We start from the raw sequence: 21307 nt of genomic DNA, 5'->3' as shown, positions 1-21307 counted from the left end.
CGCACACAGTATCTGGAGCCATGACATGGCACATTTTCATTCATAATTTCATGAGAAAATTTGTTTTTCTAGTATGAAAAAACGTTATGTAGTTCCTCCTTAAAACGCTACGTCTTCAAGTTCATATCACCTGTCACGCATCGTTTTTGCAAACTTTATACACATACAAACATCTTATTTTTATTTGAGCCGATATGCAGTCGAGCATGGAGCACTAGGACCCAGCGGGTTTACAATGCGGCGACACGGTTCTGAAGATCTTGTCTTAAAAATCGTTATCGTAGAGAAGGAGAGGGGCATCGGTTACTCTGAAATTAAAACCATGCCCTTTGCCGCTGCAGCAACAAGCCCTGCTTTAATGTAAGTCTGAAAACTAACCATCTTCGTTTACTGTTTGAAAGCTACAGTTCGTCTTTGAAAGTAACGGGCTTCTCTAATCGGAGTCAGAGACAGGGTAGGGGATATATGCCTGTGACATTGCTTCAGGTAAGATACAGCATCTGACTGAGAAAATCACTGCCAGTTCTGAAGACGAAGATTTACAAAGGCGGTAATCATTTAGAATCGGTGATCATTTATTTATATGATATATTTTAACTCTTTTACATGATATAAAGCAAGGCGAGGAGGGTGGTTATTACCTGTTGTTATTGTTATCGCAAACCTTGATCTGATATTTACCTGCACCCAACCACATATACATTCACCTGTACCCAATGGTACTTTTCTTGAACTGAGAATGAAAGCTAAACTAAACATTTCCCGAACCGTGAGGGTAGTTTTAAGAAGTAAAACTCTCTCTCTACTTTACATTAAATACACTTCTGTCCAAAACAGGTGTTGGGGACAGATGAAGACAATATGGGGGATGCTTGCTCTCAGAAAATGGGATCTGCCAAGTACCTCCGGCTCCTGCTGTTTATTTTGGTGCCATGCATTTGTGCTCTCATCTGCTTGCTGGTCATCCTTTTGGCTTTTGAAGGTAAGTGTTTGCAACTGTTTTTGCCCAGCTCTATAAAACTTTGAAATTCTGATGAAGCATGATTCAGTTTTGTTTGTTTCCCTGCCCCTGCCTCCTAGGTTTTTAGTTGTTTGATAACTAGAATGCTTCAGAATTTCACCATAGCGATACAGGTTGGTTTCCTATAAAGTTTCTAAGCATTCCTTAGCCCCGTCTATACAGTTTTCCTTCACTTCTTAACATCCAACACACTTTCTTCAGATGACCCATTGATTGTTTGACATTGCAGTTCAGTAATTTGGTTAGTATGTGTCCTTTGAGGACAAAAATGTCTTGCTTCTGAATATTAAAATAGACAACTTAAAAAAGGATAAACAGTTTAATTACAGTTTTAGGTTATAAATGGTTCAGGTCACATTATACACAAATGCCAATTCTAATTTTAAATCCAGTTAGAAAACCAAGTGATGGGATTTTATGTAGCAAGAGGTAATTTTGCAGTGGACATTGTAGAAACTTCCTTGTCAATAAGAATATTGAACCCATGTAAGTGATGTGGTTTTATTAGGGGAAATTCATATCCTGCTGTCAAAAGATAATATTATGCTGACTTCTGCATGACTGGAGTCCAGGCTGGAGGAGAAAAGGAGTGTAACTCTTCCTATGGAACTAGACAGTGAAGCCTACTGTGACAACAGCTGCTACTGTTTATAAATACAACCACAAGCTTTCCCATTGCACTGCACTCCAGGCTAAAGACTCTATAAATCTGTATCAAACACTTATATGAGTTGGACATTCAAACTGTTTATTTTTGATACCAAATAGTCTTTCCCCCAATACACTTGAGTACTCAGAAGTGGTATGAAAAAGTTTCTACACACTTCCAACTTGTCTTGGCAGAGTGATATTTTGGAATATCCCACTCAGACTCCCAAAATGCTGTTGTTACTGTTGCTGAGTGGGTTCATTAAAACAGATGCTGTAGTTAGCAAGCTCAGTTGAGACTGGCAGCTCAAACTAACTGCCCATTGTTTGCAGTAACAGATTGTGAGCTCACTGAGGAACAGAACACAGTCTATGGACTTAACATAAAGTTTAACAAAAGCATGCTTGAGGCAAAAGGCAAATGTCTAATCTAACTGTACAGATTTGGTGCTGTGGCTCTTCAGGTATGGTAACATTTTCTGTTGTGCCCTCTACAGTCTCACATTTCAGAATATGAGAACAAAATCTGTTAAGTTAAGTACATGCAGGTGCTTTTAAAAGCATTTTTATTCCCATGGTTACAGAAGAATTAAGTTTTTGATTGTTCAAATGTCTGAAGTGAATTTAATAAAAACTAGAGCTTTGGTAAAACATATAATTGAGATACATTTTGTGTTTCACTGTTGTTGGCATTATTCGTTGCTTAACAAAATTGTAAACTTTCCTTTTATATAATTCTGTGTTTTATTCCACTTGTTTAGAATCTTTCATTCTGAGTTGGGTCATGCATATAAACAAAGAACCCAAGCCAGGACGTCATGGGGTTGTTATTTACAGTACAAGTTCTTATTGCCCAGTGAAAGAAAATAATTCTGGAAATTTGATGGTGAACTGAGAAGAAAAGTCATTAGTATTAAAATAATTTGTTGTGGTGGTGCAGTGTTTATGACACTACAGATGGAACTATTCAATGGTTTTTGGAGCTAAATTAGATTAAGACAAAAGGCATACTTTTAAGAGAACAACTTAGTTTATATCTCATGAGTAGTAGTACAGAGCGAACAAATACATTTGTGGTCAATTTTTATCCAGCCATCCATCTTTTAAAAAATTGTTTTTAAAATTTGCAATCAATTTTCAATCAAAAACAGACCTGGGGTGCTCCCTATCTCCCTATATACCAAGCTGGGTTATGCGAAAAGATAACTCCTAATGCAAGAAATTGTAAAGTGATGTTATTATTATTATTATTATTATTATTATCTGCATTAGTTTGTATGTTTTCCCCTTGTGTGGATGGGTTCTTATTCCTCTAGGTGCTCTACCAGATCTGTTGTATGCTGGGATAGGCTGTAGCAACCCCGCCACCCTGAGTTGTATAGAATTTGCCATTAGAAAATAATAATAATAATTGCTTACATTTATATAGTGCTTTTCTGGACACTCCACTCAAAGCGCTTTACAGGCAATGGGGACTCCCCTCCACCACCACCAATGTGCAGCATCCACCTGGATGATGCGACGGCAGCCATAGTGCGCCAGAACGCTCACCACACATCAGCGATCAGTGGGGAGGAGAGCAGAGTAATTAAGCTAATTTATAGAGGGGGATTGTTAGGAGGCCATGATTGATAAAGGCCGCTGGGAAATTTGGCCAGGACGCCGGGGTACACCCCTACTCTTTTCGAGAAACACCCTGGGATTTTTAATGACCACAGAGAGTCAGGACCTCGGTTTTACGTCTCATCCGAAGGACAGCGCCTGTTTACAGTATAGTGTCCCCGTCACTACACTGGGGCATTAGGACCCACATGAGCCGCAGGGTTAGCGCCCCCTGCTGGCCCCACTAACACCTCTTCCAGCAGCAACCTTAGTTTTTCCCAGGAGGTCTCCCATCCAGGTACTGACCAGGCTCACACCTGCTTAGCTTCAGTGGGTTGCTCAGTTCAGTGAGTTGCAGGGTGATATGGCTGCTGGCGATGGATCGATGGATGGATTATTATTTTTCAGGAACTACAGATATCTATATAGACCTTCTATGAATGAACTTGACACCTGTAGTCTTTTTGTTTTGTGTATGGTGGGGGAATTACAAAATATCTGTTTGAAGTTGCGTGATCTTGAAAAGGTAACGTTAATTAGAACAAAAGACTAACTTCTAGTATCCCATTTCTAATTACAATGTATTTGAAATTGTATTGACATTATGTTCTGATATTTTGCTTCATAATTGTGTGCTTTAAGAATCCAAAACAAAGATCCTAATATATACTGTAGCACATTTGGAATTAGTAGCTTTCTGCTACCTGTAGTTATGTTCAAAATCAACATGCATCAACGTCCTTACTTGTACAGTAACGCTAAATGTAAGTCCAAGTATTGAGAGTAACAGAAGATGTGCAAACTGTTATCTTTAACTATAGATTAATCTTGAAAATAACCAGTGAGATGTATCTAAGTATAGAACATATTTAAGCAATAAGGAACGAGAGGCCGTGCTATATCGTGAATATAATCACAGTTAAAAGACGTTGTTAGACTTGACGCGAAGCCCGACAAATGAGACTTTGTCTCTTTCCATTGTTTATTACAGTGTTTTAAAGTGAAGTACTTGTTTATATCACATTATGCACCACTTTAGTTTTATTACGTCTTCATATATGGTTCTGATTAAATTGGATAGCTTGTTCAGAGGTCAAAGAATTATTTTGGAACCTTCTTGAGTTTCAAGGAGAAAAGGATTCACTGCCATACTACCAGATGTGTGCCTGATTGTTAATTTAACTAGAGGACACAACAGGGACGGGGTTTCATCAGAGCTGAGCTGTACTGTTAGTGCAGCAGTCATCTTTTCATCCTCCTACTCTCTGGTAGGTGGTAGAAAATGTGTGATAAATCATACGGTATATACAGTATACTCATATATCTTTATATAATATAAACATTTCTGTAAGACATATATAGCGTACACACACATATACAGTGCCTTGCAAAAGTATTCAACCCCTACAAAATTTCTACATTTTTTGGCTGTCTGAGCAATCATGACATTTCACTTTCAAAATGGATTTAGTATATTCATTATTTACTCCAAACTGATCAAGTTTAAAATGCTGATTGTATTAAAATAAATAATATTTTTAAAGAATCTTGGAAGATTCTCCGTTGCATAATGAGTCAACTCTTTTGCTAAGGCAATTTATATCAGTTCATGTTTTGAAAAGTCACAAAAGTAGTGAAGTGGTCTCTGTCTGTAATCAGAATGGCTTGATTTGACTTCAGCATACCTGCACCCAACTCATTAAGTTCACTCGGACATTGAATTTGAAGCTACAGTTCACATTATAATACAACAAATCAGGAACACTAATGAGATTTTGAAAGAAAGCAGTGTTAAAGAGGTAAAGTTACACAGATCAGAAGATCTGTGATGAGATGAGATGTCAGTGTTAATACAACAGTGACGTGGAAAAATTTGCAAAACGTTATGTCTGAGATGGGGGATCACCAGACAATATCCTGGTCCATGCACAAAGCTGGCCTCTATGGGTGAGAAAAAAGCCATCCCTTAAATCATATATGATGCTGCTGAGGTGGAAGAAGGTTTTATGTTCAGATACAGATACTTCAAAAATCTGTTAAATGCAGAAAATGAGAGGGAGAACCTAGTGGAGGCAGACGTAGTGTGTGGACCAATCCAAGAAATTTCAGTAAAGGAAGTGACAGAAGCTATCAAAGAGATGAAAGTGGGCAAAGCAACTGGACCATCAGGAATAGCAGCAGAACACTTTAAGAACCTCGATGAAGAGGGGATTCAGTGGCTGACGAGATTGCTAAACAATATTGCAAAGGAAGAGAGAATTCCAGAAGAATGGACAAAAAGCAGTATGGTTACCATCTACAAGGAGAAAGGAGACCCAATGGAGTGTAAAAACTATAGAGGAATAAAACTTCTGGAACATGGATTGAAAATCCTGGAAAAAATTCTGGACAAGAGACTCAGGAAGATAGTCAGGATCCACAACTCACAATTTGGATTCTCAGCGGGGAAAAGCACAATAGATGCCATTTTTGTGATGAGACAGTTACAGGAGAAGACACTAGAGAAAGGGAAAAAGCTGTATGTGGCCTTTCTGGACTTGGAGAAGGCATATGACCGTGTGCCCAGAGAGGTGGTGTATTGGTGCTTGAGGAAGAAAGGAGTACCAGAAAGCATGGTGAAGTTAGTTCAAGCAACCTATAGAGATGCAACTACGAAGATGATAACACAACGGGGAGAGACAAAAGAGTTTGAAATCACAGTACACCAAGGATCAGCACTAAGTCCTTTCCTTTTCATAAACATTATTGACACACTGACAGAGGAGGTAAGAACAAAAGTGCCTTGGGAACTCATCTTTGCTGATGATGTGGCACTGATGGCAGATTCAGAAGTAGAACTACAGGAGAAAGTGTTTAAATGGCAGAGGAGTCTGGAAAAGGGTGGACTGAAAATGAATGCAGAAAAATCTGAAATAATGGTAATGGAGAGAAGAGGAGATACTATGACCAATGTTGAGGAGACAAATGGAGGAAAACTGAAACAAGTTGATGGCTTTAAATACCTTGGATCAAAACTGGTAAAGGGAGGAGAAACACTGGAGGCAGTAAAACAAAGAGTGAAAGCTGGATGGAACAAGTGGAGAGAAATAACTGGAATAATCTGTGACAGGAAAATTCCTAGAAAGTTAAAGTGCAAAATGTACAAGACTGTGATTAGACCTGTACTACTATATGGAGCTGAATGCTTGGCAGTTGGAAAGAGGGAAGAGTACAATGGAGAACTTGATGAGAAGAGCTGAAATGAGGATGTTGAGATGGATTCTACAGATTTCAATGAAGGATAAGATCAGAAATGAAGAAATCCGTAGACGATGTAGGGTGGTGGATGTGGTTGAGAAGATGCGAGATGCGAGGTTACGGTGGTATGGACATATCATGAGGAGGGACATTGAGGAAGTAACAAAGAGGGTAATGGAATTTGAGGTGGAAGGTAACAGAAGAAGAGACAGGCCTAGAAAGAGATGGATAGATTGTGTGAGAAAAGATATGGAGGTATGTGAAGTGAGTGAGGAAGATGTGCTCGACAGAGACAAGTGGAGAAGAGCAACCAAAGCAGCTGACCCCAGGACAGTCTGGGACTAAGGCTGTGAAAAAGAAGAAGAAGAAGAACAGACAAAAAATGGAACTTTCTAAAAAACAAAGCACATCACCCAGTCAACACCGTACCAATATGTTAAGCATGGTATAAGGACATAAACTAAAAAATATAATAATAATAATAATAATAATTGCTTATACTTATATAGCGCTTTTCTGGACACTCCACTCAAAGCGCTTTACAGGTAATGGGGGCTCCCCTTCACCACCACCAATGTGCAGCATCCACCTGGATGATGCGACGGCAGCCATAGTGCGCCAGAACACTCACCACACATCAGCTATCAGTGGGGAGGAGAGCAGAGTCATGAAGCCAATTCATAGAGCTGGATTATTAGGGGGCCATGATTGGTAACGGCCAATGGGTAATTTGGCCAGGACGCCTGGGTTACATCCCTACTCTTTTCGTGAAACGCCCTGGGATTTTTAATGACCACAGAGAGTCAGGACCTTGGTTTTACGTCTCATCCGAAGGACGGCGTCTGTTTACAGTATAGTGTCCCTGTCACTATACTGGGGCATTAGGACCCACATGGACTGCAGGGTGAGCGCCCCCGGCTGGCCCCACTAACACCTCTTCAGTATATCAGTGGCTTATGCTGGCAGGGACATTGCACTCAGACCACATGATTCCTCCATGAAGTCTGTAAACCTGCAAAAGCAGCAGTGTTATTTAATGGGGGTTGATGTGGATGTCACCGTTATCTAACCTGCTGTATTCCAAAAGTAAGTACTCTGTTGACATTATTGATGGTGAGCCGAAATGCAGCAATGGAACTCTCCCATTGTGGGCACTAGTATGACAGTGCTGAAACATAAAAGGATTACACTGACATCAGTGTTGTGAAAATGGGTAGTGGTGGTTTTCATTCCAGCTCAGCTGAAGATAAATCAGCTGCACATAGGCTTAACTGTAACAATTTCACAACTTCCAGCTCATCAGGTACAGTAGTGCTGCTTTAAAAAAATACAGAACACTTGCAGACACACTTTCCTTCCAAGGCCAGGATTGGACAGCCCCTTTTGTAAGGAACCCAGGTTGCTGCCGTAAGTGGTGTTAACAGGTTAAACCACATTTCTGACTACTTGGTCATTAAAGATGACCCGATGTTGCATGAATTGGAAATTTTAGTGTCCCGGCTAAGTTCCACTTCTGATTTCCACATTCTGGCCTCCCTGATTTTCCCTCATTAATTCATTAACTGAAGAAATGTCTCTCCTCATCACTTGAGCTGCTGTATTGGTGCTGCTGGTACAGTATATACTGTATTGTTTGCTGCGTTTCACCTAGATGGGTGTTTAATTTCTGTGGTGTGTAGTGTTTTTATTCTTATTCCCCCAAGATTTCCAGCTGACACCTTAATTTTGACTCTTTGTTATGCATATTGATAAAAACAAAAACATAATTATTTTGGTTGTTGTGGCATTTTCATATATTTTTTTGCATTTGGGTAAAAAAGGTGCATTGCAGTTATGCTTATAGTCCTTGTGTGACAGCATTCCATGTGACATTATGATGTGTGAGCTGAGTGTCATCCACAGATGGCATAGAGGATGCTTTGAAAGGAAGTACCAGATACCTAATTTTATCACTTGGTTGTGTGAATCACATCTCGAACAAATGAAAGAAGTTGAAAAACTTCAACAGGAAACAGTGTGTATCAATATGAATATATTATAAAAATGAGACACTTTCATTCATGTGATTTTCAGACTTTTTAAATGAACCACCATATCTTTAATAAAAATGGAACAAATATTAATACTTATCTATAAATCATCTATTAAAAGTGTTTTAACATACCGTCTTACTTTTGGTTTGACAACATCAGTACTGCCACATGTATTAAATTGGGTAGTAGTAGTGAAGTAATTAGTGAAGACGAGCAGCATAATCACTGGGGAAAATCAGATGAACCTACAGTAAATGCCCTCAATACAATACAAGCCACAATACAAGTTGTAAAGAAGGTGAAGATCATTATGGAGTGTGTGGCTCACCATCTCCACTCTGAATTTACGCTGCTTCCATCTGGGAGATGCCTCTATGTCCCTAAATATAACAGATAGCATAAAATAACTCTCTGGTCTTCTGAAACACCGTTTTTCTGTATTCTTTGTGGAGATGTTTGTCTTTTTTGTTGTATTGCTGTGTTGGAATCTAACATAAACCAGATTTCCCCCTGGAGATAATAAAGCGTCAATTGAAATATGCTGGGTTCGTAGAAATATTTTCCTTGAAAAACAATGATGAAATTGAGCTTCCCAGCTATAATATTGCCTTGACAAAACAAATGGTATTAGTAAACTCAATTGTTGAGGTCATTTATTACAGCTTATTTTATGCTGGTCTCAAACTTAAACTTGTGAGCACTGTATATAAAGTATGTGAGATGTGGACCCTGCTGTTCCCCAGTTATTTACTGGTTGCACTGGTCTAAGGAACCATGAGAGCTTGGCTGATGAAGTATCCTGTTTGTAACAAATAGCACACCCATAAAACCTACCTGTTTAGCACACAGTAGGTTTGGGTATGGCTTTGTCCTGCTTGTGATGCATTTCTCACAAGCTAACTACAGCCATTTCAAAACTGATATACGCATAAACTTATAGCAGCTGGCTTTTCAATTCAGTTTTTTCCCCTGCAATTGGGACTTCTGATTTCCCCTTCACAATTTCTAAACGTCCTTATTCTTTATCTTAAAATGAAACCATTTTGCTCTAGTCTAAATCCCCCCACTAAAAAAAAAATAAACTCTAGATTTAGATAGATGAGATACAGTAGATCCTTTTGTCTGACATTCACCCACAGTGAAAGTAGTACTGAACTGTACTACTGAATATCCAGTTGGAATTCTGAGACACAGGAGTTGGTTTTCAAGTTTATAATTTGATCCTGGTGCTTACATCACTTAACATTTACTATTTGACACAAAAGAAAGGACAAAACTTCTCAGTCTATGGTCACTGAAATTAAGGATAGTGAAATTACCCTTCAGCTATTCAGGATATAGTCTACATTATGAATAGTCTAGACCTTTGCTTGTGTTATTTTAGTGTGAAATAATTTTGTTTTTGTTTTGAGTAATACCTGAATTTTGTAGCACAACACCTGTGATTTCGATTACAGGTGGACTGTAAAAGTTCAGTATATTAGCAATGGCGTAAAGCAGTCCTCTTCATTGAAGGCCTTGTTAATCTTAGCAACTTCAGTAGAAAACATTTCCTGCTGTGAAATGTGAAGTTTTGATCACAAAGAAAATCATTGCTCTTTGCTTTACTACAACCTTTGAACCCATAACTGCGTAACCTTTTCCTTTGTTTGAAACTATAAAATGGGACATGTGGATCTTAAAAATACAGACCTTTGTATTGTCTCTGTATTTATATCAATATACACCAATGTATCTATGCATTCTCAAAAGCTGAAATTAATCTAATTGTCAATGTTAGAATCAGACCTCTCTAAACATACTTGAATTTTTATTTGCTTGTTTGTTTAGTGAGTCCAATGATTCAGTTACTTCGGTCTTGCTATAACTGAACAATATTTTTACAGATGGAACTAGATTGAGTTTATTGTAAAAAATACTTGAATGTCCAAAACAGGCAACAGCATCCCTATGAGTAAATGGAAATATGCAAATATATTTACTTTGAAGGTCTAACAAAGGTAGATGTTATTAATTCAATTGTGTGAGAAAAAAGGTCAGCAGGAATATTTTATCACAAAGGAGTGTGATTCATTGCTGACCTCCTCCTTCTAAGTCTACAAAAGCTCTGTACATCAAAGCTGTTACCCTCCTCAAGAGGGGCTGGCGAAATACGTTTTACAGGGTTTCCTTTTCTGGGACAAATGACCATGGTAAATGGTCATGGTTTTCAATGCACTACCTACTCATGAATGTTGTGTTGTAAAATGTTGTAATGCTGACAACGATTGCAAGGTTCTTGCTGGCAGAGTTATTTAATCCATAGCAGCGGAATTCTAAATTGTGGTGAATTTGTACTTTTTAGCAGTCATTGAACGTTTATGGTTTCACCCTCAAGCAACTTAAAGATGCTGCAGAGCAAACGATACATCATATATTTTTCTTACATAATTTTATCTGTTTTGTCTGTGTAGCATATATAGTAATAACCATTTTTATATATATTTAATGCAAAGCTGCAAACTCAATAAATTAGGGTAAAAATGCTCAGTGATAAAACAGTAATGCCTTGCTCCCATCACTTGGGTCTCCAGCTTCCCTGTGACCCCAGAATGGAAAAAAAGTGGTTAGAAAATGGATGGATAGATGGATTAATTATTAAATCATTCAATTATTAAATTATTAAATCATACAGTACATAGAGTGTTACCTATATAGTATGATTGAGTTAAACTGAGCCAACAACTTTGACCGAGGTCTACAGAACCACAGGTTGACCTGACTAAAATGCAGACCTTCAACAGATTTAGATTGACAGTCGCACTGGGCGGTTGTCCAAAATCAAAACTAGAGTTATCAGATGGAAAAGCCATTATGGTGTTATTAACAGGTAAAGTTGTTAGAAAATCCCCAAATCAGCTTCTTGTGTGAATGTGCTTGTGTAGGAATTTGTCCAGCAGTCCGCAGAAGCACAATGATCACGCTTTTTTGAAACAGTCCATCTTGACATTAGGTAACGTGAACCAATGGACTGATTTAATTTTTATTTGGCAGATCTGAGAGACAAAGTTATTCTAGAGGAAAAGCAATACACCTGCCTAAATTGGTGACTAATTCAACAGATGCCTCCAGTCAGTCCCTTTCCTTTTTTAGTTCTGCATATTATGTTATTTATAAATCTTGTTATAGTCCCTGTGGCTTTTCAGGCACAGCTGTTGGAATATTTATATATAGATATATCCTATTTATATATAGATGTATCCAATATGTAAAAGTGTGAATGGGCTTTTACTATCTGTAACCTCACTTTGTATAGTAACCACTACAGATGAGAGATAGCGATTTATGAAACACATCCAACACTTGCTTTCTAGGCAGCCAAGTTTCCATAGATGATCAGTTATGTTTATTATTAGCACATTCTTTCTTTTTTGAATTCTGACATGCTTTCTTAAGATTTGCTCAGTGTTTCTGTTAAATATAAACAGAACCTTTGCTATAAGTTGTGAAGTGTTAAGTGGTAATAGTACGTGTGATGTTAAGGCTTGGGAGTTTCATTATTAAGGAAAACTGACTTGCCACCCGGAGTTACCTGGTTCAAGTCCGTGCTATCTGAGTTTTTGTAAGTTAAATGTCAAAAGAAGAAAGTCAAAAGAACACTGTGATTAAAATAATAAAATATTCCACAACCATGTCACCTTGCAATTCACAACTGGCAACCCACTGAAGCTAAGCAGGTGTGAGCTTGGTCAGTACCTAGATGAGAAACCTCCTGGGAAAAAATATGGTTGCTGCTGGGAGAGGTGTTAGTGGGGCCAGCAGGTGGCACTCACCCTTCTGTCTATATGGGTCCTAATGCCCCAGTATAGTGACAGGGACACGACACTATGCTGTAAAAAGGCGCCATCCTTCAGACGAGACGTTAAACCGAGGTCCTGACTCTCTGTGGTCAACTTTCCCATTGACCTTTACCAATCATGGCCTCCTAATAATCCCCATCTCTGAATTGGCTTCATCACTCTGTTCTCCTCCTCACTAATAGCTGATGTGTGGTGAGCGTACTGGCGCACTATAGCTGCGGTCGCATCATCCAGGTGGATGCTGCACATTGGTGGAGGCGGAGAGGAGTCCCCATTACCTGTAAAGATCTTTGAGTAGAGTGTAGAAGAGTGCTAGGTTTAAGGAATAGGTGTAAGGAATTATTATCACAAGCTTGATAAATGTGAAAAATGTTGTGTAGTAGGCAGCTCTAACAGAAATTTGAGGATATGCATTAAATGGATTAACTTTTAAATAAAAAACTATCTTGTTTTGGTTTTAAAATTTAGAATTTTAAATGATCATATTAGTCTGCCCAATATTTTAGCCCCACTTGTTATTTGCAGTAATTTACGTTATGAAGCATGAGATGCTTTAAGAAGCCCTTTAATAACCGTCTTTATATCCTGCCACCAAAGTGCACTGTACAGTATTTGAAGTTCCATAAAACAACAAAATTGAAAAAAGCTCTCAACCATACCCAAATCAACTATAAATACAGGAAACAAACACTGCTAGTTTGCACCAGAAGTGTACAACAAAAAAACAGCTCAAGCTGCTCTACAGGAGTAAGTTGTGTCTCCTGTAGGCTGGCAATGTCACCACCCCTTCATTCCTCTAGCCCACCTTTAAAGGATTGTGGAGCTTGCAGGATATCTGGACGGTTTGGAAGAACATGTCTGTACATCCTCATTGCACTACAAGAGTCATTACCATTAGCAAAGACACAAGGTGTAGCTTCTTTGATTATTCAACCTCGTACGAAGGAGGTTATGATATCCTAGTCTGAATGGTCAGTCCCTCAGTTGTACCACCTACTTTAAGATCTCTGTGTGTGGAGCAGGCAGCTTCAGAACTGTGCCTTTTAAAACACAATTTCGCTTTATGCCTCAGTTCTTAGCTAGAAGGTATGTTTCACACAGTTTGTTGTATAGGACAAGCAGGCATTGAGTCAGTCATTATTTTCTTCAAGACGTGACGCAGCATAGACAAACATCCGCTGAGCAGCCACTCTCTCCCAGAGTCTTGCTGCTGCTGAGTTGTAGAGCTATTCCCCAATAGTAGTAGCCTTTCTCCCCTTTTATCATAGGACTGCAATAAGCTATCAATCTTCTGCAACTTATGAAAAAGGTAAGAACTTGTACAACATTCCACTGTTTCCTGTGTGGAATGTCCTACATTGTAATTCTTATTTGCTATTGTTACAAAAATACAATGTTATCTGTATTACTATTTCATAATTATGTATTGTGAACATTTAGTATTTGAGACTATGATAGTAAAAAAGTAAATATAATTTAAGCCTTATTTACAGTTCATCTATCATATTAGCTAAAGCTATCATATTAGCATATTATCATAAGATTTAAGCTTTGATTATCATGGCATAAGAAATGAGTAGCTAGTTCTGTCCTTGTGTCAAGCAGGATATTTGATCCATCTCTTTCCTTTGTTGTTAGAAGTTAATTGATCTCAGGATTTCATCTTGCTGTTTCTTGAAAGATACCAGAGTATCTACTGAACCTCTCCACCATGGCCCAGTCGCTCAGATACACACAACCCTTTGTATAAAAACATCTCTTTGTGTTCTGAGATTTAAATGTACTTCCTCATACTTTTTCACTTCTGTTCCCTGACTTATGTTTCACCCTTGATTCTTAAGGCATTCACTGGGTTGGCTTTGTTTTTGAGGTCTTAATCATCCATTGTACAATTTTAGCATAACGTCCATTGATTTGTATTCTATGCTTTTAACTGCAGTACATATCCTAACATTCTGTTTGCTTTTTTTATTGCTTCCCCCACATTGTCTAGAAGATGTAAATGGTATGTCAAAATTATTCTTTCTTATAGGCAGTTTCTTCTTCATTAGCATTTATCATTAGCATTTTTCTGTTACCTGCATGTAACACTATTAAATGTCATCTGCCTGGTGTTTTCCCAGTCTTGAATTTCGTCTAAATCTTTCATTAGAGAAGTATTAATCATTTGCAAGTATTAACAATAAAACACTGCAAAGTGTGATTTTTCTTACCTCTTGCTCATTAGCAATTTATCTCCTGATTTTTACAAAAGTAGGCAAACTGTGAACGTTTACAAATTTAGCTCGATTCAATATACTGGAATTGTGGAAAAGAAAATGAGCTTTTTGGTTTAACATAACTGTGAAATTGCAGCTAATTTGACAAAGAAGCTTAGCACATTTTTCACAGGAGTGATAACTTCTGTGGTCTATTTTTTTTAATTCCCAGTTCTCTTTAAATCTGTGTAAAACTGTTGAACAAAAAAGCAAGTGAAAAGCAAATCTGATTAATCGAATGTTTTCTTGTTTTGTATCTACCTAGGCATTTTTGGAAAAGGCTTCCTGGAGACAAGTGAGAAGGACCTTCTGTCTACTGGAGACAGTGCTTCAGACATTCCTTTCACAAGCACTCTTGATTCTGAGTCCTTTGGGACGACGCTAAAGAATGACCCGATCACCCAGTCTGTGTTGTTGACCACCAACAGTGACCAAAAGAGCAGAGGCATGGGTAACCTAGTGCCACGCTCAGAAAATGCCTCCTCAAGACCATTTATTCTGACTAAAGCTCCCAATGAGGACTCACGAATCCTTCTCACAGAGAGGGCTGACAGGGCCTGGTCCAGTCAGGCCTCAACCAGTGTACCAGACTGGATGACATCACTATCGACGCTAAATCCTCTGGTGCAAGCAACAACACAGGAGGCTGTCACTCAGCACCCTGACAAAGGTAGGATGATGTACTGTACATGTGCTCTTGAGAAAAATATTTTATCCTAGTGATTGCTACAGTATAGTTAACCACACCTGGAGTCCTAAAAAACAGAGATATAAACCTCTAATCTTTCCCTAGAGAGGATCAACACGACTCATTCAATTCTCAGTAGCATGAGTTAATCAAAAAGACTTAAGGAAGGCATTATTTACAGATTAACTAAATGGAGGACAGTGCTAAAAGGAGACTTAATTTAGGAGAACAATAGAGTGTATACAGTAAATGAAAAATACGTTGTATTATGTAAAGTCCCATATGCTATTATTTAACATAAAGACATGGATGCATGGAATAAAATGTCATGTAAAAAAACAGTTTAACATAGTTTTAATACCATTATGGAATTAGTGTAAAATCAAAGGATATTTAAAGCAACTATAAAATAACTTATTGAATAGGAATGGAACTGGGAAATTAAGATCCTTAATATTCTTAAATATTGCAGGGATTCTGACCCATCTGTACTTTGATTATTCAGCTGACCCTGATGCTTAACACCTGTTATAAAATTCACCTTTAACTGAAACAGTCTTGAAATTAATTTGAATGTAAGATCCAAGGTAGGCTACACATACCCCAGTGTCAGCTATGAGTTCACATGTGCCAAGACCAGCATACAGTACTTACCTGTATGGAACCTTCTTCAACAGCATCTACTGGAACAGTGGAACAGACTTGCTTCTGCCAACAGTATACGTTTAAAAATAATTTGTCTCATATTTGTTTTTATGTCATTCTTTTTCTGTTACAAATTCATTTTCCTGAAGAAGAGCAGTATCTTTCTATATCTGGTTCAAAGAAAGATCATCTTCTTCACTCACTTTTAGCATGCACCATTAAGTAAAACTTAGGGAAAAATGTGATTTCAGGTTGTGGAAATATGCGAGTTCTGAAAAGAGATGACCAAAAATGTAACACAATATTCCCATTGGAAAGCTCAGCAGTCTAAGGCTAGAAGATTTTAAAAAATATTTTGTACTATTAATGTATTTTCCATTCATTATTTAACAAAAAATGAATTTACGTTTTCGATTCACAGCACATACTGTAGATTTTTAACATCAAATGTAATGTGAAACCTGTGACAGATGACAAAAATGGAATGAAAAATGTCATCTTATAGTTGCCAGGAAATAACTGTCTTTATAAAATAACAAGGAAGTGAACAGATGGCTTTTTATTTAAAACATCATTACAAAAAGTAAAGAAATTATGTAACCTTGGAATTGATTTAATCGGAATCTCTCTTAATGTTATTTTTTCCCAAGGTCAGAGAACTGAGAAATTTTAAATACACTGTAATTTTGTAAAAAAATGTGCTTCTCCACACTAACAAAGATAAAACTAAAATTATTGGTATCATTCTTTGTTTGACTTTATTAGCTTTGGGATGTGCATTATATTTGCAGAGCATGTACAGTACTGTCCAAAGACAGAGACAGTGACTGGAATTCTGATATTGCACTACAGTGTCCTACATTTTTGACCTCTGCAAGAAACACAAGACCAAGCCATCTTTATGGAAAGATCCAAACACTATAAAAATTAATTAACACACAAAGTTTAAGAAATTATTGGCTGTCAGAGGTGACAAAATCTGAGGAATTACAATGAACATGTCTGGACTGGCAATTACTGTGAAGAACAAGAAGGTAAAGCTTTCTATTAAATGTGCTTTACAAGACCATTTACAAACTGAGAGTGCTGGTTGTAATATTTCAATGTCACTCCACTATTTCAAATTATCATAGAATATCCTTGAATGTTTACCACAAACTATTGCTTACAATTGTCTCTGCTGCAGTGATGCGTCTTTTATTTGTAATGAGGTGTTTGTGAAAGGTCACTTTACTGCAGCCATCAATTTTATGCTAAATTATGGGTGTTGAGAGGTTTAGTGGTACAGAGATCTACAGTGAATTTTGCATATGGACAACCAGGTAGCTTGATTAGTTTGAACAAGCTCAGTCAATGTGAGTACTGTGAAATGTTATAGTGGTAGTGACAATAATAGCATAGTTATCATCAGTTTTCATTCTGTCATTCATCAATCTAATGTCAAGGCTTTAGGGGGAAGCACAAGGGCTCACCTGTTATCCAGATCTCACTAGTTAATGCCTGGGTCATATCACATGCTTTTGCTAACTCTCCTGCAAGGAGCTTGTATCACATCAAAACACAAATGGCTCCAGAGGTGTTCATGCTGAGGGAACTTCAGCAAGCACCTCATGTTCTCCCAAAGTGGCGTAGGACTTGCTTCTGGAGACTCATGGCTTAAAACTATTGGTTTTTCCTAACTGAGTAGATATATAATTGAAAAAACCAAATGTCAGTTCCAGATTTTAATATGGGGTATCTGAGTTGTCTTGTATATTTAAGCTGTGTCTAATTTTTTAAAAACTTGCTTGTGAAAGTGCTGTCTGTTTGGTGATTTTATCTTTATTTGGGATATTTTGATCTTGGCATGGCATGGTAGCATAGTTGTACAGTACGTATTGTTGCCTTGCAGCATTGGGGACCCCAGGTTCAAATCCAGACCTGAGTTGCTATCTGCATGGAGTTTGTATGTTCTTCGCATTCTCATTGAGTCATTTATCACCTCTGGTAGTTTTAATAGTTGTGTGACTTTTATTATATTTTTGCACTTTTGCCATGCAACCCTGTAATACTATAAGGTGACTTGGATAGAGGTGCTTTTTATATATACTTTTTTAGATTGTTATAGTAATAAGAATAACTCTCCAGCCTGCCTCACAAGTGTGAAGAGCTATGGCCAGCTGTCGTTTCATGAGTGATTTATTTATATAAGTGTAGGTATGTAAGTGTTTTCAACTTCTGAAAATGTTGTGGATTTCTTGTCTCCTTGGCTTTTCCTAGACACCAGTTGGCACGTCCCACTTTCTAAGAGGCTTCTGCTGTCAATAGTGGTTTGTGCTCTTTAAACAGACTCACACATCAGGTACTCACATAGTGAGTGGCTTTACTTGAATCCAAGTGGAAGTGTCGTTTAGATAACATCGATGGCAGAAGCCAACATTGAATAAAAATAGTGTCAGTGAGTATTTTTACATAAACATTTGTAGTTCTGTGAACTGTATTAAAGAAATGTGAAATTAACTTTAAAACATCATCTTTCTTTTAAACACCTGTATAAAATAAAAAGTACTTATATTTACAGCCCTAGGTTTCGAAACACAATGAAAAACGTTTTCTCTGTTAATGAGTGTCTACTATCATCTATTAAAAAGACTTTGTCTTTCTTTCTGAAATTACTGTGACATTTGCATTTGACCCCATCTTGGGGAAAAATATTCATAACATAAGATCTGGAACAAATTTGTTTCTGGCCACAGTCTATGAAGAAATCTTAACCCTGTGTTTTTAAAAATCAGCAAATGAAAAAGGTGGAAGACCTTCCACTTACAAAATATATACTGTATAATATGATATACACAATGTTCCTGTTGTAAATAAAATTCCAATTTACCCTATGAAATGTACAAATCAAAGTGTGCTGAATTAATATAAGTACATGATTTTTAAAATACAGGATTCATTACTCTGCAGATTTACTAATTGTACTTGGTTTTTGTCAGAAATATTTCAATCAAAATGTGTGCGGTTGCCTGGATTCTTTAAGACACTAAATTAACCAGTCCAAATGAGCAGGTAATATTGCAAGATGTGAACAGGCGCAGAATAATTAAGAACAGAAAGTTGTTAATAACTGTTTTTTTTTTTTACTTCAAAGTTAATTAAGGCTGCTTTGACCGAAAATATGTGCTTTGTAATATTTTACACTTCTTATCTGTGAATATCTTGATAAATTATTTGCTTTAGAATAAGAAAGTATAAATTAAAAGAGAATGGGCAGAAGCTTCAAGCCTGAGGTAATGGAATGGTCACTCGTAAAATAGAATTAAAGTTTTATTCCATGCTAAAAGGAGAAGAAACGAAACACGTTTCAGCTGTGAAGCCTTTTTCTTAGCAATATGATACCAGACAAACACACTGTTGCAGCTCCTCCTTCTCCAACACTGGCCCCAGACTTCATATGTTCTTTTAGATTTGCTAAGTACATTAATCCTGTTGCAGTTATACCATTTTATTTTGTAAAGGATTCGAACTTCAGAATAACTGTTAAATTCCAGCACACAGCAAAAAAAAAAAAAACTTTAATACTGGCTTCATGTCAACACCTCTCTGTGTGATAATGCTGTTTGGAGCTTTGGAAACAATTCCTGTTAGTCCTGTTAGTGACTGTCATGTTTCTCCTGGTTACCATTTGTAAACTTGTTTCTAATTTTACATACAAACAATCAGGTTCCAAAATAAGGACAAAAATACATTTTACTGTATTAAAAATTATAAAATAAAAGGAGCCACATTTTCAACACTTCCTACATCTACATGAAACTGAACTCTTTTGTTTTTGAATCCTTAGTTAATTGACCCTTAATGTTTGATGCAATTCACATCATCCCCTTTAAAAAACAGTATTGTCTAAATAAAATAATGATTTTGAGATGCCATAGGAAAAGAGTTCATTATTAACATTCTCTAAAGTAAAAGCTTGTTTCAAAGCTGTTTGAGGGCCTAGTCCTTACATATATAGTATATTCTCTCCTCACAGCCCAACACAAAAGGCATGCTGGTAAGTTTTACTTGGCTATTCTAAGTTATCCCTTCCTTCCTTGGTCATGGTCAAGTGTTCTTGGGCCTGCTTTGCGCTCCTATGCTTAGCAACTTTCTGATAATGGATGCTTGAACACATTATCTGAAGCTCTCTTGCACTGTGGAAGAGAATCAGTTTGACAAGGTTAAATTTAAGGAATCACGCCTCTCACTAGACAATACCAATTTCAAATGAAAAGATCATTACAACAATCCCATTCCATTCTATACAGTAATATAAAATATCAAACTTATCAGTACAGAAGCATTGCACCAGAACAAATAACAGCCATTGAGTATGATAACAAAAAGCATTTTGGGCTTAAGATTACACATTTAGAATGCAGAGTCATTTCAACTAATAACATTGGCAACCATATCCCATTCCATATATCAACAAGATAGTTTTCCCTTCTCTCATAATGATCCAATTAAGCTGTTGATACAATTATTATATCTCATGACTGCCACCCTTCAATCCATTAAGAGAGATCGGTTTCATAGCAAATTTAAGACACACATCCGTACACAGGAAGATATTTGAATCGGATGGCGATAACAACCCCTGCTGCGAAGAAATGTTTATAGCAGTGTCGTAAACAGAATGAGTTTGTAATGGCCTTAAGCCCAGCTAGTGCTTTCTCACTTAATTATGTCAAGCTTAGGACTTAAATAGAAAATGCCAGAAAAGGATATTGCAACATTCATTAAATCTTTCAAATTAGGACTCACAAACATTATATGATGCAATTTGTCTTAAACAAATTGAGTAGTGAGAGTCAAAACAGCCTTATATAAACGTTTATGGGTTAAAAATAACGAGATGAGATTTATTCACTCTTTTCTGCACATTGTGCACCACATCCTAAAAATGGTAAAAGACGTCAACCTCTTTTAGAAGAAAAAATAAAAGAAATTAGTTTAAAATAGTTTATTAGTTTCACCTTGCTAGAATGTTTGTTATTGTTGGTGTTGTCTCTGTTCTATGAAAACTAATACTGTACATTTTAGCATTTGGTTTCATCCTGTACATCTAAAATAACTCATTGGCTGGTTTTCCTTTCTGTTACCCTTGCCTTTCAAGTTATTCTGCAGGTGTCAGGTGTGAGGCTTGCAGTGAAATTAGTGTTTTTCATGAATGGATACCTGTGGTCATGAGCTTGTATAGGTTAGTAAAGGGTTTCATCATCCTGTAGATCACAGTTAAAAGTGATTGGACATTGTCAACTGGGGTGTTGCACTAGAAAAAAACATTTCTGTCTTTAGAATCTCCATTAATA

The 21307-nt window shown here is 37.2% G+C and overlaps 1 protein-coding gene across 2 annotated transcripts in view; it reads left to right on the top strand.

Annotated features, from left to right (window-relative positions):
• corin (corin, serine peptidase) overlaps positions 1–21307 on the top strand; it is a 67526-nt gene that overhangs the window by 3013 nt on the left and 43206 nt on the right. The window contains exons 1-3 of one of the 2 annotated variants that reach the window (XM_088626593.1): positions 231–360; positions 838–982; positions 14904–15308. In XM_088626593.1, the coding sequence (XP_088482719.1) occupies positions 862–982; positions 14904–15308 (526 nt within the window). In that variant the 5' untranslated portion in view covers positions 231–360; positions 838–861. Of the gene's footprint in view, positions 1–230; positions 361–837; positions 983–14903; positions 15309–21307 lie in introns of those variants that run through there. The other variant, XM_088626585.1, reaches the window with a different exon arrangement.

This window comes from Lepisosteus platostomus, chromosome 1 (genome assembly GCF_059453375.1).
Source record: "Lepisosteus platostomus isolate fLepPlt1 chromosome 1, fLepPlt1.hap1, whole genome shotgun sequence".
Lineage (NCBI taxonomy): Eukaryota > Metazoa > Chordata > Actinopteri > Semionotiformes > Lepisosteidae > Lepisosteus > Lepisosteus platostomus.
The sequence above is the reverse complement of the archived record's forward strand: the minus strand, read 5'-3'. Positions and strand labels throughout refer to the sequence as shown.